The 18,573-nt window shown below is 53.8% G+C and overlaps 1 protein-coding gene across 1 annotated transcript; it reads right to left on the bottom strand.

Annotated features, from left to right (window-relative positions):
- Positions 1-2,362: 2,362 nt before the first annotated feature.
- On the bottom strand, positions 2,363-15,061 carry LOC311182851 (uncharacterized protein C4orf17; the record flags this gene model as incomplete). Its single annotated transcript, XM_084251972.1, has 9 exons — positions 2,363-2,383; positions 3,622-3,746; positions 5,061-5,104; positions 6,046-6,241; positions 8,477-8,558; positions 10,673-10,822; positions 11,671-11,735; positions 12,963-13,172; positions 14,992-15,061. The coding sequence occupies 9 exons, from the start codon at positions 15,059-15,061 to the stop codon at positions 2,363-2,365; spliced, it is 963 nt and encodes a 320-aa protein (XP_084108098.1).
- Positions 15,062-18,573: the final 3,512 nt, after the last annotated feature.

Below are 18,573 nucleotides of genomic sequence, written 5' to 3'. Positions count from 1 at the left end.
AGTCGATTCTCACAGTTCTGGAGGGTAAATGTCCTGAGTCAGAGCGCCAGGGGGACCAGACTCCCTCTTGATCTTTTGGCGCTGGCCATCCGTCCCTGTGTTCCCCGGCTTGCGGGGTATGTCATCCCAGTCTCTGCTTTGCCATCATGTAGCTTCCTTGTCTTTCCTGTGGCTGTGTGCATCTTCAGCAGTTTGGTTCTTATATCATCTTTTTTCTTAATGCATCCTTATGATGTTTGGGTTTGTTTAGGTACCTACCATTTTAAAATAAATCTTCAGTAGTATTAAAGTCACTTGTATTAGAACATAATAATGATAGAGAACTCAGTCTGCTGAAATAATGTTTTCTCTCATTTCATTTCTTTAAAGCCAGCTCAGATCTTAGAGGGACACTCCTCAGACTGATTCTCCAGGGGCAGTATACTGCCATCGTTGAGCATTTGAATATCCTCACATGGAAAAATAATTCTGAAAGCACGTCCTTTAGGAAGTAAATGAACAATGTGAGACTCAACAATTCCTGACATTGTAAATTGAGATTTCATTTATAGCTGCAGTGTGACCGGGATGATACAGATAACAGGGCTTTCGTAGAGCACCGAGAACACAAACAGACAGTGTTTACAAAAGCCCTACAATTCTGCAGGGCTCAGAACTGAAGCCAGAGTGCTCCGCGGTGCTCTCACACTTGGGTCCAGCCCAGAGACGGTTGTCTCTGTTGTCCTGGCTCCTCGCCAAGCACGTAGTAGGCCCTTGTTAATGGGTCAGGGACCCAGTGACAGGTCAAAAGAGAACACCTTTCACGGAAAGAACAGGCTTACGCTTTGGCGCTGCACCTCGCTAGTCGTGAGCAGGCAGGGTGTCCAGCCTTTTGTAAAATCAGAACATTGTCCCATGAATCCTGTCTCCTAAGGTGGAGCCAGAGTTTGAAGCCCAGCGGCAGCTGACTTGGTAATACTTGGGTTGCCGTTCTTTGATTTCTTGCCTCATTTCCTTGCTTTTCATGCTTCCTTTTAGACATCGCCGGCCGGAAGAAGTAATAATAGGGAAGTCTTTTATCTCAGGCTGTCCTTTCTGAGGAACCCAGGGTTGGGTAATATACACGGGTATTTTCTAAATTACTTGGACAAGCACTTGCTAAACAGTGTGGAAATCACCCATTTAGTGTAACTCAAGGAAGTAATAAAGACAGAATGCTAATTAATGTAAAACACTAACCGCAAGACCACATCTTTCCTATCAGAAAGGCAGTCTGAAAATCACTTGAATTGGATTTTTTAAAACTCAAACCCTGTATTTAAATGCACTGATTTAAATCATGTTCATCAGTGGTGTTGAAAATAGAGAAAAGCACATCAGCTAGTGACAGAGGAAGCAGATAGCGCACGCCCATTGGACGAGGCTCCACGCACCCGCGTCAGGGAAAGGAGGGTGTGGTGAGTGTCCGGGACACATCCCCTGCGAGGGCTTGACGGCCGTGACCCCCGGGCACCGGCCAGCGTGCTGTTTGCCCTCGCTGGGAACGAATTCTGGGAGTGGCGGGAAATAGTACAAGATGCCTTAGTGCCGGGAGATCCCTTCACGCTTCCCGGCCCGTGACGCTTCAGGTGGGCACAAGAGAAATAGGAAATGTAGCTGCTGTCATTAATAAGACGCTGCTACCTAGCACGCTCTGTAGGAGGAAAGCGTTTTTCCAGGGCCTGAGGAGCGTCCACAAAGTTTCTGATAGACCACACAGGAAAGCAAGTTCCCAAGCCAGAAGCCGTGCAGGGAGCCTCTCATGATGCATTACAGTAGGAAATGACCTTGTGGGATGGGAGGAAGCATTACCACCTCTCACGTTCACAGCGCAAGTGAAAGTGGTGGAACGTTGGTTACGACTTAATTACAAAACCCTCAACTGCTCACACATCATTTCAAAATATTTGAATCAAAGTGGACAGAATGACATCTGTCTCAGAAGTACATCTCTCGTAGTAGCTGCACATTTTTAATACGCATCTTTGTAATTGGTAGAGCAGTGCAAAGAAAATTCTGTATGATATATGTAGATTTAAACAGCATGATTAACCAGTTCAATCTGCTGGATTTTTCTACAACTTTGGGTCCAACATTTTAAAAATTCACTTTCTTTTCAAGTCATGGGACACTTAAGAAATGGACCTGCGAGCTGCTGAGCCTCCAAGCGACCCTCGAGAAACTCAAGATGGGTCCTTTGCACAGGCCACATTGCCTAAGCTGTGCAGTTGACTAGGAATCATTTAGAAAGAGAACGAGTTTGAAAACCATGTTTGGGAATTAGACTCATGGATCACAGGCGAAAGCAATATGCTTAGAGGTCAATTTGGTAAAGCGGTTTGTGTTAAGACTTGGCAGACTGCACCTACAACAAAAGAGGAAAATTAGTAACCTAAATTGTTGCAGTCACCAAAGAAGGCAAACTAGCGCTGCTGAGCTGTCTGTTCAACTAAGCAAGTTAAAAACATTCAGAGCCGAAAGGTAACGGGACACTCACAAGAAGAGGCTCAAGGCAGAAACCGTGTGAAAAGACTCAAGATACGTTAATCTTTGGAAAAATTTTAAAAGTTTCAGGGAGAAGGCACTCCATGAGTAATGCAGGTACGAATCTTAAATGAGTATCATAAAATACTTGGTGCAGTGCATTTTGAAGTTACCTGATGTCACTAATACAAAGAGAAAAATTGCCTGAAGTGAAAGCCCCCGACGTTTACGTAACTAGGTCAGCTGACTTCGTGTTCTCAACTCCAGGAACAAAGGGATCTGTGAGACATACCAAAAGCAAATAAATTGTCTCGCGTATTTTCTTTGCAGAGGGTTAAAAGAGGAGAGAACACTCATTTGACGAAGCTTGTGAACTCCTGTCCGAGTCATACGGTTTCTCATTTATTTTTTTATAATTATTTTGATTTTAAAAGTAACATTACAGGGCCTCCCCGGTGGCACAGCGGTTGAGCACTGGGTTGCGAAGCTGCCCGCAGCCTCTACGGTGCCGGTTCAATCCCCAGATGCTCCCCGGCCACCGGAGGAGGGTCCCACATGGCGCGCAGACCTCTGCTGCCGCCCGCTGCTCCCCTCAGCAGTGTCCTTCGGTCCTTCTGCCTGCTCTGCTCCCCGCTCTGGCTCTGGTGAATTCTCTCACCCTCCCGCACTTCTGACTGTACCGGGTGCTTGTATAAGTAAATAAATAAATATATATTTAAAAAAAAAAAAGTAACATTACATTTGCCAAATGGTTTATTGAAACTCTTCCATACTGTGTGTGCAAGTACTAAGGCGCATATGCACACACTGGCAGTGCAGTGTGGAGATGTAGTCTATAAATAACCGTTTCTCTGTTACATATGGCGTTAAAATTAACTACAGATAGAAATGTCTCCCTAACCTTTATTTGGTAGCACTCTATACAGGTGCCACCCTAGAGAGGAGCTCTTTGAGCCCTCCATACCAGAATTCTTTTGAAAAAATCACTTGGTGCTGTAACAGTGAAGCTCACAGCTGTGGAAAAATTCTCTCCGTCTGGAATTTCTAACTCTGGTACGTGAGAGGACAGGCTGCTCTTTGGGGAGACAGACTTTGTCCTTGTGCACTCCTCAGCCTCACTGATCTTGTTGACACGCTTTCCTGAGTTTTAGGCCTGGGAGAGGACTTCGGTTTGCTGAAATATTCTGCCACAGGTATTGTCATCTTATTTCTTCTTATAAACAGCGGTGGCTTGTGCTCAGCTTCTGAAAGAGAAAAAGTCTACATAAGGGCTTGTTTGAGACACTGGATAACCACTGCCATGTTTTGATGGCAAATGTTGGCAAGTGAAATACACGTAGAACTTCCAGGAGAACCTCCTGTCATCGTGTGCACCGCGATGAGAGGAGGCCGGTGTGGCGTTTGTGCTGTCCCGGGGAGGGCGAGCCTTCATGCTCGGCGCCCAGCGAGTTTCAGCAGGAACGGCTGGGAGCCGACATAAAGGTGGTGGGCAAGGCCCAGAGGGGAGGGGCCTCCGGGCCTGCTCAGCCCAGGAGAAAGTGGATGGCGTGACCACAAGTAAACCGGGCTCATGAGAGTTTTCCCGAGCCCGCCCGGTCCCCAGGCATGAGGGGAGACGCTCAACACCTGGAGGCAGAGGCGTGTGACCTGGGGATTCCTACGTGAAAACTCACCAAATAGGGTAAAATCTGTTTCGGGCTTACAAGTGAAATATGCACTAAGAGCAACTCGCTGTTGTGGTTTTGTGGCTGCAGCGTGGAGTTGGGCAGACCAGAAATGAGGGAGGGTTTTCTAATTTCTACATTACACTGGTCGTTCCCTGTTTGTACATGGAGCCCCTTTGGGGCTGGGTTAACCACCCGGCACCTTCCAGAGTCTGGAAGGCCGCCCGGGAACGCGATGCAGCTACTAAGTCGTTTCTGGCGTGAGGCGAGCTGGAGAGCTGACGAGAATCGTAGACAGACGTGGCCGTCCCCCGGTAGTCACTGGTGCTCGCTTGAAGTCCGGAGCTGCCTGACCCACAGGACATCTCATTCAGCCTATTCCTGACCAGAGTAAGACTCCACAGCCCCAATTCCTCTTGGTCTATGTTGTGGGCTGGGGCTGGCTTCGGGTGGGAGCACAAAACTGCCCCGTCTATCGTCTGGGGCAGCCCGCTGTGGCCGAGTGCATTCTACTCTCTTCGCTGGTAAAAATTATTTTCTGGTGAACATTACTTAGCTTGATGACAGGTGAAATGAGGAACCAGAACCCTTAGGTCGTCGCCCTGTGGTGAGGTACAGGCAGGGCCGCTTTGTCACTGAGTTGGCAGCATCAGACCTATGCCTGCTGTCCGGCTGCTTGGCATCCCAGAGTGTCCCTGAGGAGGCATCTGGCCTTAAATGTCTGTCAGATTCACCTCTGGGAGATGCTGAGCAGATGATATCCCTGGAAAGCCTCTGGAAATCACTACTGCATGTTCAGTACCTTTGAAACCACAGAGTCTTAGTATCTGGGCCCCTTAGATCTGCATTGGCTTCCTTACACCAGCTCAGTGATTATCACAAATTGTACTTAACCTTTAGGCACGTCCTTGTTCTCTTCAGATCCTTGACTTGACACTCTAGATCATTTGGAGAAAGAGAAAATGAAATTCACAGACTCGTAAGCGTTTTCTGTAGATGGTCATCAGCAAGCTACATGTATATGTACCTTAAACTGTCCCAGTTTTTTTTTTTGTTTTGTTTTGTTTTTCTGTGCAGACTGTACTGAAGGCACTTGCCTGTCTGAGTAAAAATCTAAACAGTCACACATTACTGTGGAGAGACTGGCCCCTAGGTTCCAATTTGATGCAAACAAAGGTGGAGACAGATTACAAAAGAAAACCCGCCTCTGTCTTAATGCTTTTAGTGACACGATGGATTCTGCCAACTTTCTCAGTTTAATCCTGACCCAACTTTTCATTTTAAAGCCTGAGGTTTTCTCTCCTAGCTTAAGTACCATCTTACCACATACACCAGGAAGTTAAATATGAATGTGTATTTTCTTCTCTCATCAAAATTGCGAAGTTTAAGAAACATTTCCAGTGAAATGATTTCCAATTCCCTTAATAGCTATTCTACCTCTGGCAGTCCCCAGGAGCTGTCAGAGAAAATTAAGCGAAGCAGTTTATTGTGATCTTGCATTCTACAGAAAAAAAGTGATACGTGGTCTATACTTCTTGCAAATATACAATAGCAAGAAGATTCTGGTTTCCTTTATTGCTTCCATTTTTACTTAAACTGAAAAATCTACACTTTCTTGGATTTATGGGTGGCACCTCTGGCTTTGTACTGAGACAGGAACTTAACTCAAAAAGCAGCAAGACACAGCCCCCGTCAGACACACAGAAGGGTGGGACGCGGCGTCTTGTACGCGGTCGTGAGGTGGCAGGAAAGGAACACACGCCGTCCCTCCCTGAACGGGAGGCGGGCACCTCGGCATGCTGGCCGTTTGGAAAGATGACGGACGAGGACTCAGAGCCCGAGGGCCGGGCGTCCTCCGGGGACTGGCGCGTCCACGTACCTGGCCGGTTGGTGTCCTTCCTTGCATCTGCTTGGCACTTTTGACTTTGCCGGTGAATTCGGGGGTGATTTCCCTGGGAGTGGTTTCCCAGGCCCTGCCCCCGGTTCTGCTGAGGGGTTCTTCCTTTGGCAGCCGCGCTTCAGCACATTGATCTCAGCCAGCTCGGTGTGAATCAGAGCTGAGACCCACTCTTTTTCTGATTAAAGAAAGGGAAGGCACAAAGGTTGTGTTTACCTTGTCGCTTAGGAACACGGGCTTTGTTCTCTGCAGCGCTCGGTATGTGAGGCTGCACTTCTGGGCGCACGCGTGAGTGAGTCAGGGTTGCTGCAGAAAATCGTTCGGAGCCTCCCAGTCCTGCTGACCTGTGATACTGGAGGGGCCCGAGGCGGGAGCTCTCCGAGCTACTGACCCCCTGCGGCAGTGGGCTAGTTTCCAACAACAAGTGCAAAACCCAGTCTGACAGGATTACTGCCCGTTGGAGAAGTAGAAGGACGTTATTCCAAACAGGCACCGTGCACTCTCACTGAAATGCAGGGTAGTAGTTAAGCAGAGTTACCAGCACGTCTAGAAAGATACACACCAAAGTATTCATGTTTTGAATGAAAATGATGTCTGTGATGATTCTCTTGAGTATTGTTCCTCTGGTTTTTGCTGGCTGCTTTGATTTCTTCCCCCAACTAGAAGCCCTTATAACGTATGCAAGTTTTTTTTTTTAAAGTTTCAGTCTTAAAAGAAAAAAGAGAATAAAGATTCCTTAGCCCCAACCCCTTACACGAGGGGACACAGGGGGATTCAGCATCTGAAAATGAATCAGCATAATTTACCACATCAACAAAGAGAAAGTTAAAAGCCATATGACCAAGTATAGACGCTGAAGGCATCCATATAGAGAAGGCATTTGATAAGGTTCAGCATCCATTTATTATGAAAACCCTTGAAAAACGGAGGGTAAGCAAAACATTGTAAAAGCCATCCACGACAAATCCACAGCGAACTTCATTCTCAATGGTGAAAAACTGAAAGCTTTTCCACTAATTGGGTGAGACAAGGTCGTCCACTCACCACTACTGCTCAGTGTAGAGCGGGGAGCCCTGCCAGCTAGACCCAGGCGAGGGAAGGGCAGAAGCGGAATCCAGACGGGGATAGGAGTCAAGCCACCCATCTCTTCCAGTGCCGTGACAATATACACCGCCCCGAAGACTCCACTGGAAAATAAACTCCAACAACGCAATAAAATAGCAGGTCACAGAATCACTAAGAATGAGCTACAAGAGGACGAAATTAAGAAAATGATTCCGTTTACAGTCACACCAACCACAGAAATTAAATCCCTAGGAGTAAACAAAGGAGCTGAAGGACCTGCACAGAGAAAACTAAGGCATTGTTAGAAGAAATAGACACGAACAGAACTATAAGCCCTGCTCGGGGTTGGCCGCAGTGAACACAGAGAATAGCGTCCCACCCAAAATAGCTTCGAGATCGGTGCCGTCCCGTCAAAATCTACGTGACATTCTTTAGCGAAATAGAGCAAACATTCCTGGAAATAGATACGCCACAAAAGCAGTCCTGACTTTAAAACAGGAAAAATGGCAGTGTGAACTTTTCAGACCTCAACATATACTATCAAACTGTACTTAAACAGCCTGGTAATGGACAGAAACAGACTCAGCCCAGTGGGACAGAATCAAGACCCCAGAACTAAACCCCCGGCTGCAGGCCGGCTAGCCCGTGACAGAGGAGCCAGGAGCACACGCTGGAGCCAGGAGAGCCGCGTCAGGACCCTGTGGGGAAGCCGGACAGCCGCGTGCCCCGCCAGGAAGGCAGCCAGAACAGGTACACCTGCGTGTGAGACCCGGACATCTCTCCCTTTCCTGCCAAAGAGTCGTGAATTCAGGGCGTCAAGCACTGTCCCCCAAGTGCTCCCTGTTATGTAAAGCCACAGTGTGCCCCCCTCGCACACGCGTTCCCTAACCCTCCCAGCGCCCCGCACCAGCAGGCCTCACCTGGGAGCTCAGCATGCTCAGGCCCCACCTCCTGATGAAGACTGGGCCGAAGACGGCCCTCTGCTGGGGGGGCTGTTCCACTGGGGCTGCGTATGTTTCCATGGAACAGCAGGAAGGGTGCCGAGGACGCTGAGACTCGGCTGGGGTGATGTTTTGGTGGGGAATTAAGAGAACTAAGAAGCCCTGCCCGGGACGGGGCTGCGCTCCCGGTGCTCTGCACCAGGGGGCGCCCCTGGCCCGTGTGTGGGAGACACGCGGCCAGCCCTGGCCGGGGCTCAGCTGCCCCACAGCTCGGGCTGTTGGAGATGCAGGATGCGGTGGCTGCGCTGACGCCAGGAAGTCGGTGACAGCAGCATCTTTGCAAATCCAAGAACTAGTTTGTGACGGTAGCCCGAGCTCACGCTTAGCAAGGCTGCCTTTAATCTCACCTTTTGAGCTTGCGTGGAGCAGCCACTGCAGAACGTCTGCCAGAGAATCCGTGTTTAAAATGTCGCAGAGCTTCGCCAGTATCTGACAGAGAGCAGAGAGTTAGGAGAGCAGTAGGCTGGCGCCCGCGGGCCCAGCACCTTCTCGCTGTCCCCTCACCCAACGCGACGCCCAGTTCTGCCCTCTGTGATGTCAGCCAGGAAGCCAGATCTCAAACAGCGAAATCTGTGCCCGTGTTACATCACTGCCTCCAGGACACTGTGTCCAGGAGGAGAGTGATTAAAATCAGTGGTTTGCTCCTGATTCCACAACGGACCTGTGGCCACGGAACAGGCAGGAAACGAACCCCCACGCCCCTCAGCCTCTCAGCCTCGCGCCTCTAAGGCTTTCTCAGCGTGCCGTCACCGGCCAGCCGCTCCGTAGGGGGCATGTGCTCATCCTTTTGGAGAAAGCAAGAAGAGTGTGTCCCCGGGACAGCCCCGTTCTCCTTTGAGTTTTGTTCCAGAAGGTGGCGCATAGATTGGCAGGTGAGTGTCAGCTGTTGAAACTTGATTTCAGGATTTGCGAGCACAGGGCTGGGGTCCCCTGTTCTTGTGGTTTTTTTAGGTCAGCTTCTTCTAGGGTCTCGCCTGATTTCTGGCTGACTCCGGCGAGGTTTGTCTGCTCGGGCAGCTGTGAGCCCCGACTAGCCCCGTCACTGCTGGGTCTCGGCTCCCCTTTGCGTGCACACGCCCTTAGTGTTGGGCTGCGGCCTGCAACCCCACGCACGTTGTTGGGACTCGCGCTCTGCATGTATCTGCCTCATCTGCTATCTTATCTTGCGATTTCTGATCCCCAGTGTCCCCAAACTCCAGACTCTCCGCTGCCTTCGGAAGCTGCCACGTCTGCCCGAGGTCCGCTCCGTGTGGCCCGAAGCAAGACGCCGTCTGACAGCTGCGCCCAGCGGTGGCTGAGGCCTGGTCATCGGCTGACGCTGTGCAGTCCCACCTTGACCTTGGTAGCACTTCTCTAGTCTACATTTGATAGCCCCTAAATAATTCCTAGCACCTAGCAGTGCCTGAGCACTGGCGATAAAGCAGTAAGCAGGCAGACATCATGACAGTGTATAAAGTAATGTTAGCACAAGTGGGTGGGAGACAGATAGTAATGCAGCAAACAGGAACACGCAGAAATGGCCGGAAACCCCCGCTGTGAGGGCGTGGAGGCCGGGGCGCTGTGTCAGAGCGGGGGTCAGGGCGAGGGCCCGTGTGTGACCTCTAAGCTGAGACTTGAATGAGAAGGGAGCCCTGGGGACCAAGGACAGGGTTCTTCCGAGGGACGCCCGGAGGCGGCAAAGAGCGACTGGCAGACTGGCGGTGGCGCCGCGGGGTGCTGGCGGCCGGCCCCAGAGCCCATGCAGCCTGGCATCTCCGGCAGCACCGCCGGCCATGCCAGAGGCTCGCCCTCCTCCTCGCCTCTGTCCCTTCCCAAACTCTGCCTCTCAGCCACCGCCACCATCACGTTCTGCTCTCGCATTTAGTAACTACCCTCCCGTCACGCTCCGCGGCCTGTCATTCCTACCACAGGCTGCTGGGTGCTGTGAGTGGCTAATCCCACTGCCACGGCTGCCTTACCCCTGCTCCAGTTACTGTTAAAATATGTTGACGCTTAATTGCCGTGGGTCTTATGGTGAAATAACCATGGAGCAGCAGCTGATGGGTTTGTTCTTGATTATATGGGATTCGCAGGAACAGTTGTGGCTGGAGAGAACCTCCCTTGAGTCTGAAATGACATCTTATGTCGATTTATCTAAGTGTATAACCTTAAGCACAGAAGCTTTGAGGACAGCCTTCCACAGATGGAGGGGGCGGTTACTGGAGGAATCCTGCCTTCAGATACTTGAAGGAGATGTGTGGGCGACGGCGGGAGCGAGGGGCAGGTGCCGGCTTTAGGAAGATGATCGAGACGGAAGAGAGTGGGGCTGAGATTCTCAGGCGAGCACCGAGCTCTTGAGTCGGTCTGAGCCAGGGCTGCACTTGCGTAAGAGGACCGGGTTCCGGGAAGAAATAAACGGGAAGTGAGAATAGGCAAAGGTTTGGATCTCAACTTCCTGCTATTCACTCGGCCAGGGGGATCAGCACCCCCTTCGGGGTGCCGGCGCGGTCATGGTTATGTGTGGGTGCTGCTCCCCGGGCAGAGCCAAGCAGACCTGCCCTTACTTTGATTTCTTGGTGCAGGTAGTTGGGAATGTGCACGCAGTCCTCGGCCGCGGCCCTGGCGGCCCTGGCGTCCGGAGCCTCCGAGCCGCAGGAGGCAGTCGTGGAGCTGGCCCGGGGAGGCGACTCGGCAGTCCCGACCTTCATTTCTTCCTAAGTCCAAGGTAAATGCAATCAGTAAGCATGTGCAGGCACTTACAATCCCCGGGACAATTAAATATAAAATGAATGAGAATTTGTGCAGCTGAAAGAGAGACGCACGTAGGAGTGAAGAGGTTAACTTTAATCCTCCCTTGAAATCTACTTATCGGATATTTGCATTTGGAGACAAAACAGTCATCTGTCATTTCCTTTGGGCAAATCAACCTAAACCCTTAGTTAGTATCAAGATTTAATATTTATATTGATGCGCTAGTGGGCAACCAGCTCACGACACCCGAGACTTTCTGTTGCGGGGGGCAGACGCGTGTGTCAGGTGAGGGCCGCGGCCGCTCTGCTCTGCTCTGCTCTGGTGAGTGGCAGCTGAGCGGGAGAGCCGGAGAGGTGGCTCGTCGGAAGAAGGAAAGAAAGGCTGCTCTCTCGCGTGGGAGGTAAGTCACTGTCGCAATCAAAAAGGAAAAGACTGTAGGAGCTTTGGGTCCAAGAAGAGTGACAGGAGCCTTCGGGCTGGCTGCCGCTCGCGGGAAGCCTTGTCCCTCGGCAGTGAGCGGGCGTGAAGGCAGGGCCTGGTGTGTCAGGCCTGGGGCTGTGCTGGTCGGGGTGAGCATGGTGCGAGGGGGTGGGGGCCGGGGGCCTCTGTTGTGAGGAATGCCGGGGGCCTGATAGGCGGGGTCCTGCCTTGATTTCTGCGGGGGGTTCCCAGGTGTATGCACGCCACAGCACGTCCACTACATATCAGTAAAGCTTTGCAGGGCATCGTGACACACGGGGAAGGTGAAGTTCAAGAAAAGGAGAGGAAATAATATCAAACTAGATAGGTAGCTGTGAGAAGTGGTTTTTACCTTATTAATCACTAAGGGATTTTCACTGGAAGTTCGGAAGCACTCCTGGATCTTCCTCCAGGGCTCTGAAATGATAGGTGGACAAGCATCTTTAGACCAAACTGAAAAAAATTCCTGTCATGACAGATATTGATACAGTAGTTTCTGAGCTAGGCGAGAGTGTGTCTGCAGTCAGCAAGGCCAGCTCAGGGATCTGCTAATGAACATTAGAAGCTGGCAGGTGGATCCGAGTTACGTAATAAAGGGTTATAATAAGGCATGTGCGTCTCAGCATGTCCACATACACACACCCAGCTGATGCGTTCGGCAGGGCACGGAGAAGGCGCCGTGAGCCGTGACCGTCCACTGCGCGTGGGTGGGGAAGGAGGAGCTCTTGAGAGGGAGAGCGGCGGGCGAGCGTGCGGCCTGACGGTGGGGTCACGCAGCGAGGCGTCCTTGGGAGGTGCGCATCTCACATCATGCCAGGGGACGTTCTGTGCCCAGAGCTGTTCGCTGTCGAGGGTGAGCGTGAGAGCCGGGTGAGGCCTGCCGTCCAGACGGCCTCCCTCTGTCCTCGCCCTGTGCCTGTTGCCGTGTGTGCTTTTTAAAAGGACTGTGGTGGTGAAGGTGGGCAACAGAGAATGTGGGGGAGACCTCGTGGAATGATCACGCGGTTAGTGTAGGTAACACCCGTCCCGCACCTCGTACACGCGTCGTTGTCATGAGACATTTTAAGATCTGCTTTCTTAGCAGCTCCACGTGTACATCCCAGCATTGCTCACTGCAGTCATCAGACTCTGTGTGTGATGAAATCTTTTTCATTTCAATTCTGTAAAAATAATCACTCTAGGTGCTTTCTGAAGACCAGGCACTGTGCTGGGATCGGGCGACGCCCAGAATAGCCAGACCACGGCAGACTCGGCTCTGGCCACCAGGGCTGGCCGTGGCAGGGACAATGGCCATCACGGTATGACGTGTCCCCCTCAGGGACGTGTCCGCCCAGGGACGTGTCCCCCCGCTTCTGTCTGAAGTGGGTGCCTTATCACTGTGGCCTAAGCGTTCCTGTCTCTCAGCTGCTTTTGCGGGCACGAGAGACCACACCAGATGTCTTGGGCCCGATGAAGAAGAAGAATAATATTTATTAACATTACGGAGCTGCTGACTTACGATTAGTTGAGTGGAATTTGTTTCTAAAGGGTGACCTATTTCACAGTGAGCACATGTCACCGGCACTTCAGTCACGGCTCCACAGCTCTTCCCCCTGGCGGCCGGCCGGGGACCTCGGGACGACGTCGTCAGTGGGAAAGACTCACCAGAATGAGGCCGCAGAGGCACATTGCTGCCCCGCGGGGTGGGGGGCCCCCTTTGGGTGGCGCTGCCTGGGGCTGCGGAGCTGGGGGGGCTGCACTTGGCGAGTGGGGTGTCTCTCTTCTCCAAGTGGCTGAACTGGCCGGCCCCCCACAGCGCTCTGAGTGCGTCATCCTCGTCGTCGTTCACGGTGCAGATCGGGATGTTATTCAGACCTGCGCGGACACGGGCGATGTGAGGACCAAGCACATGGGTTTGGGGCAGAATCTTTTTGTTTGAAAGATCGGGAACTTCCCTGCCAAAGATTGTTAAATGTACCTAAGTCGTCAGACTTGCAGCTGTAGCCGCCGGTGCCCAGCGGAGGAAGCCAGGGCCTGCTTCCTGGACTCTGCCCTCTGCTCCCCGGGAGAAGCAGGCCACACCCCGCATGGGCAGAGCTGCCGCGACCCCAACACCACACCCATGGGGGAAGCCAAGAGGCAGCCTGCTCACCCTCAGAATACCAGATGGGGATTTTTTGAAGATTGATTTATTTATGCATACAAGAGCTGGGGCGCAGGCCAGAGGTGCAGGGGGTGAGAGGATTCACCAGACAGAGTGGGGAGCAGAACAGGCAGACTGACTGAGTACACTGCTGAGGGGAGCAGCGGGGAGACAGGAGAGGTCTGCTGCGCCCTGTGGGTCGCTCCCTGGCCGGGGAGTAGACTCAGGATGCAGTGGTGACAGCCTGAGACTGACCCCCAGGCCACCAGGGGGCCCAGACGGGGATTATAAAATCGTTCAGAAGCTGTCAGGGGAATAGGACGCCTGGAGGACATGTCCTGGCTTCTCTTGCCTCCTGGGAGAAGGCGAGGCGCTGCTGACTAGGATCAGGAGACACTGAGGCCAGGGGAGCACCGGCCTGGAGGAACTGCCTTCCTCAGGTCAGAGCCTCTGGTTCTTCACTCAAGGCAACAGCTGTGTTTGTGCTTTTGGCCCAAATGCTGACTTCTAAGCAGTTCCTCTCGTCAGGGTCAGTGCGCCTGTGTCAGAATGACTGCTTGGCACAGCTGCCCTACCTCAGCTGCCAGAGCTCGTAGGTGACTGCTGGTTTCCCAGGAAGCTTCTGGAAAGTGTTCATTTGCCTATTCTTCAAACCCTCCCTCTGACATTGGCCCAACCCTCTGTCTCGGACGAGCTGAGGAGGGTCCCGCTGGCAGGGCTGTCTGTCCCTCGGCTCCTTCACTGTCTGGCCACGAGGGGCACGTCCCCGCCCCTGTGCGCACACGGGCCGCCCACGCCCAGAGGGGCCACGCGCAGGCGGGTCTATTCTGTGCTGGCCCGTGGCTGCCCTGAAACAGTTTGCTGAGCGACTGCGTAACAGGCAGACGCAGCTGGCCCTTGCCTTCTGCCGTCTGCGACGGCCTCCCAGCTCCTCCTCGCAGCCGGGCTGATGGAGTGAGCCGCTTGCTGGCCCCCGCGCTGCTCGCTGGCTCGGGAGAGCACGAATGTCTACTGTTCACGTTAAACTGCGTCGTGCCCGGAGTGGTTTAACCCCCCCACACACAGGACGGTGCCCCGCACACCCCCTCCTCGGGCCACTGCAGAGAGTGGTGAGAAAACTCACCGTCCTCCCGTTGGGGCTCACAGGGCGTGAGTGTATTTGGTGCCTGTCGTCGTCTTAACAGCCAGCCTTGGTCAGAAGCCGCAGCGGTCACGGTCAGGGTGCTGTGGGGCACTCACCCCACTGGGGTCACCCTCAGGACGCAGCTTCATCCCAGACCCCTGCCTCCAGAGCAATGGCCCTTCCTGCCCCGCAGGCCCCCGGAGTCTCGCACCCTGGGAGTGGCTGGGGGCGCCTCTGTGTGCAGCTCTGAAGCGCTGGCCACTCTGGCTGCCCTGAGGCATCCGGGACCTGCACCGTGAGGCCTCTGCCCAGTCCTGCTTTCCCAGCCACGCGTGGCTGCCCAGTGGTCAGCGCCCGCCTCCTGAGGCTGAGACCAGCAGAGCCAAGTGAGAAGAAGAAAGACCCATTCTGGGCCCTGCCTCACGTACCTTTAATGTGGCAGACCCTCCTGGGGTGAGGGGTGTGCCGGACCAGGAAGTAGCCCCCATTTCCAGCCATCCGCCTCTGCCCTCCGGCGGCGCGGGCCTGGGGGTGAGGCCGGTGCTCCTGGAGGCTGCTGCCCTGCTCCCGCTGCCGCGGTGACCGGTCCTGCCCTCCTCCTCCTCACCCGCACGCCCAGACGCTCTCAGGCCCTGAAACCGCAGAGCGCCCGTTAGCGCGAGGCCAGCGTTTCTCCCGGGGCGCCCATGGGTGGTTGGCGGGTGATGTCGGTCCTTCAGCAGCACTCGCCAGACCCTGCAGTGTGACGGGCCTGCGCCCTCGAGGTGCTGTCCCGCCTCTCCCGGGAATTCACAGTCGTGTGGTAAAGCACATTCCTGACCTGGGCCTAGGACAGTTCCCGAGACTTCCCCGACGGCGGCGCACAAGGTTGGAAACTCAGGAAGGGCGTCTGGCCTTCGTCCTCGTGGCCGCCCTGAGATGTGCAGATTCTACTTCTAACTTTCCAGTTTCTCTGGTCAGAATTCGCAGTGTCAAAAAACATTTCTGTTCTAGAACCTGACCTCAAAATTTTTCTGGGCAGATATTTTCAGTCAGTTCACTGACTGTCTTTTAAGCCAGAGCCCTCTGTGTCCCATGGCCTGTGTTCAGTGACTCGCCTGGAAACCGTGGAGACTGCGTGGCAGAGAAGGCCCAGAGAAGAGCTCTCCTCCCTCCCCGGGCTCCGGAGCGTGCTGCCCCGCAGAGGACAGGCCTGTCAGGGCGCAGCTGCAGGGGCTGTGACCCTGCGATGTAAAGGCTGCTGTTTCCGTGGTGGATGCTGAGCTTTTCTGCATCTTCAAGTCGCCGGGCCTAGACTGACCCCCGGCTCCTCCCTTGCCTGTCTGGAGGAGACTCTCCCCAAGGCGCTCTCACCTTCCTCCCGCCTGCCCGTCTCCTTCCCTCGCTCTCCTTCCCTCCACGGAGCGTGTTACTCCCTGACAAGAGTTTGCCTGTCTGTGTATTTTCTGCCCCCGCCAGCAGGCGGCAGTGGGCGGGAATGATCTGACCCGGCTTCCCACCTCTGTGTTCCCGGCACCCGGCACATTGTCTGTGCAACAGCTACTTAACGTGAAGTTCAGTGTTTTGCACAGAAGATGACTTTACCCCACACGTGTAGGGGTTTTTATTTGTATGATCTCTTCCAAACTAAGCCAAAATACTGTCTTTTCCCTCAAAGCAGACCTATTTGGCTTTTATGTCTTGAAAAGATGAAAGTGTGAGGTGTGTTATCTAAACTTCAATTTTGTGAAAATTATCTTTTTGGTGAATTTACTTTATACCTGAGGACAGTTTCGAGAGGTGACGTGGTTGGCAGGAACTCAAGGCTGTCGACGCCTTCCAGGCCTCAGCACAGGCCTACGCCCCGGGTCCCCGCGCTCCGTCAGTCTTCCCGCCCGAGCTGGGATTTCTGACTGGCAGAGACAGCCTGCCGACTGCCGTATACCAGATAACTCTGCCCCAGTCTCTCCTGCTCCCGCTCCAAGGAGACTTTGCGGCTCCCTGTTGTAGGTACTGCATAGCTTAGCAACACAGAAACATTCCTTTGGGAAACCTGAGTTCCAGAACCTTCCACTGGCCAATCCTTTCAGAGCTCTACCCTCAGCTTGACAGGACTGGTCAGATAGTAGAGCTGAGTCACGTGCACGAGAACGAGAAAAAGGACGAGGAATTCCAGTCACTCCGCTACTTCTTCCCACAGTGCTGCCTGCGGCACACATGCCTTGCAGACGTGACCACATGTAGAGCAGCCCGGAACCCGCAGGGAGACAGGATGGGCTTGGAGAATTCAGTCACTCTGCTCTAGTGGCCAGGGTGCCCGCGCTGGTGACACGCTCAACAGTCACGACCGCACTCCAGTGCTAATTAAGTCACAGAGAAACATTAAGTGACATAGTTAGAAAAAGTCATAAAATTGCCCGAGGACTGAGGATGGAGCCGTGGGGTCCCATATGTGCCCACAGCTCACTGTTGTCAGCCCCCAGGGGACCCCCAGGGCCTCTGTATGCTTTTATTTTCAGGGCACTCGTGACTTAAATTTCTGAATTATAATCCTCAGGAGCAGTGGTGATGCTTCCGCAGGGCACGCGCCAGTTTACAGCAATGCCAGGGCAGAGTCTGTTTTCTTGAATGGTCCCGGGAGTAAAAGGCTCAACATTTGGCATGTCTCCACCTCGCTGGACTCAGCCATTGTTCCCCCCGGCTCCGGGGGTAAGGAAGTCACACCTGCTAAGGGGGGTGTCCCAGTGGTATGTAGCGTGTGCCGTGTATACGAGGTGCCCTCGGTCAGCCGCCACACCAGGGACACTGGACTCTGGGCATTCGGGGGATTTGGACAGTGTCCCTGTGTGCGAGAGTGTCTGTATGTTACAGTGTGTCTGTGAAGGTGTGAGTGTGTGTGAGTGAGAGCTGGGGGGGGTTGTGTGTGTGTGTGTGTATGTATTTGTGTGTGCTGGGTGTGTGCGTGCTGGGTGGTATGTGTTGGCATTGCGTGTCTGTAGCGTGAGTGTGATTATGTGAGTGTGACGTGGGGGGTGGATATGTAAGTCTCGTGTGTGTGTATTCGTGCGTGAGGTGCGTGTGTGTGTGGTGTGCATGTGTGTGTCTGTGGGAGGCACGTACTCAGACATAATTAAGGAGTGGCCGTGTGTTGCCATCGTGTTTCACGTCTGTATAAAGTGCAGGGCTGTTCGGCTGAGGGGAAAGATCATTGACTCTGCTCGTCTCAGCCTTTTGGAGCAGAAGCTCCTGTGCCATCGTCTCACACCTGCCCCGCCACCACTACCCGCCCTGTCCCCGGGACTGGGTACGCCCTGGGAGTGGATCGGGACCACCGGCGGGGAACGTGGCTTCCTCTGAGGGGACGCTGGGTGGAGATGCCGGAGTGCTGCCGCCCTCTAGCCAGTCAGGCCTCCCCGGCTGGCCAGCCGGCACTGCCCCACCCTGGCCGCGGCTGGCACTGCCCCCCACCCCCACCCCCGGCCGCAGCCTGCACTGCCCCGGCCGGCTGCTCTGGCGGGAGACCAGGCTCAGTGACTTCCCACTTTTCCTCCACTGACTTGCTTTTCTGGACGGGGCTCCCGCAGAGCTTGACGGGAAAGGTCCCGGGGGGCTAACCAGAGGTCATGTCCTGAAACAAAACACCGCATAGAAAAATGCTTTAAAAGTTGTTTTCCCAGGTCGTCCCCGGAGCAGCATCGGCGAGCACGGGCCTTCCCACGGGCGGAGCAGCGCTGCAGCACTTAGCCCCCGCGCCACGCGGCCCACGCCCTCGGCCCATCCTCTCTGGGCCACCGTGCCAGCCCCCGCCGCTGGACCTCTGCCGGCCTCTCTCAGATCCTGGTAACTTATTTAAATATTAGTGTTTGTCCCCATTTCCAGGCCTGCGATCTACCTAACACAGCGGAAACAGCAAACCATCCTTCTGAGTAATTGGGCCTGTGCCTTTAAAGGGGACAAATACCTTAAATATTACGTCTGTCCACCGTGCTCCTCGCGGAGACTCGGTCCAGGCTGGCCAAGCAGGCGATACC

Source organism: Talpa europaea (assembly GCF_964194135.1).
Source record: "Talpa europaea genome assembly, chromosome: 13".
Classification (NCBI taxonomy): domain Eukaryota; kingdom Metazoa; phylum Chordata; class Mammalia; order Eulipotyphla; family Talpidae; genus Talpa; species Talpa europaea.
This window is presented reverse-complemented; position numbering and strand designations above follow the sequence as displayed.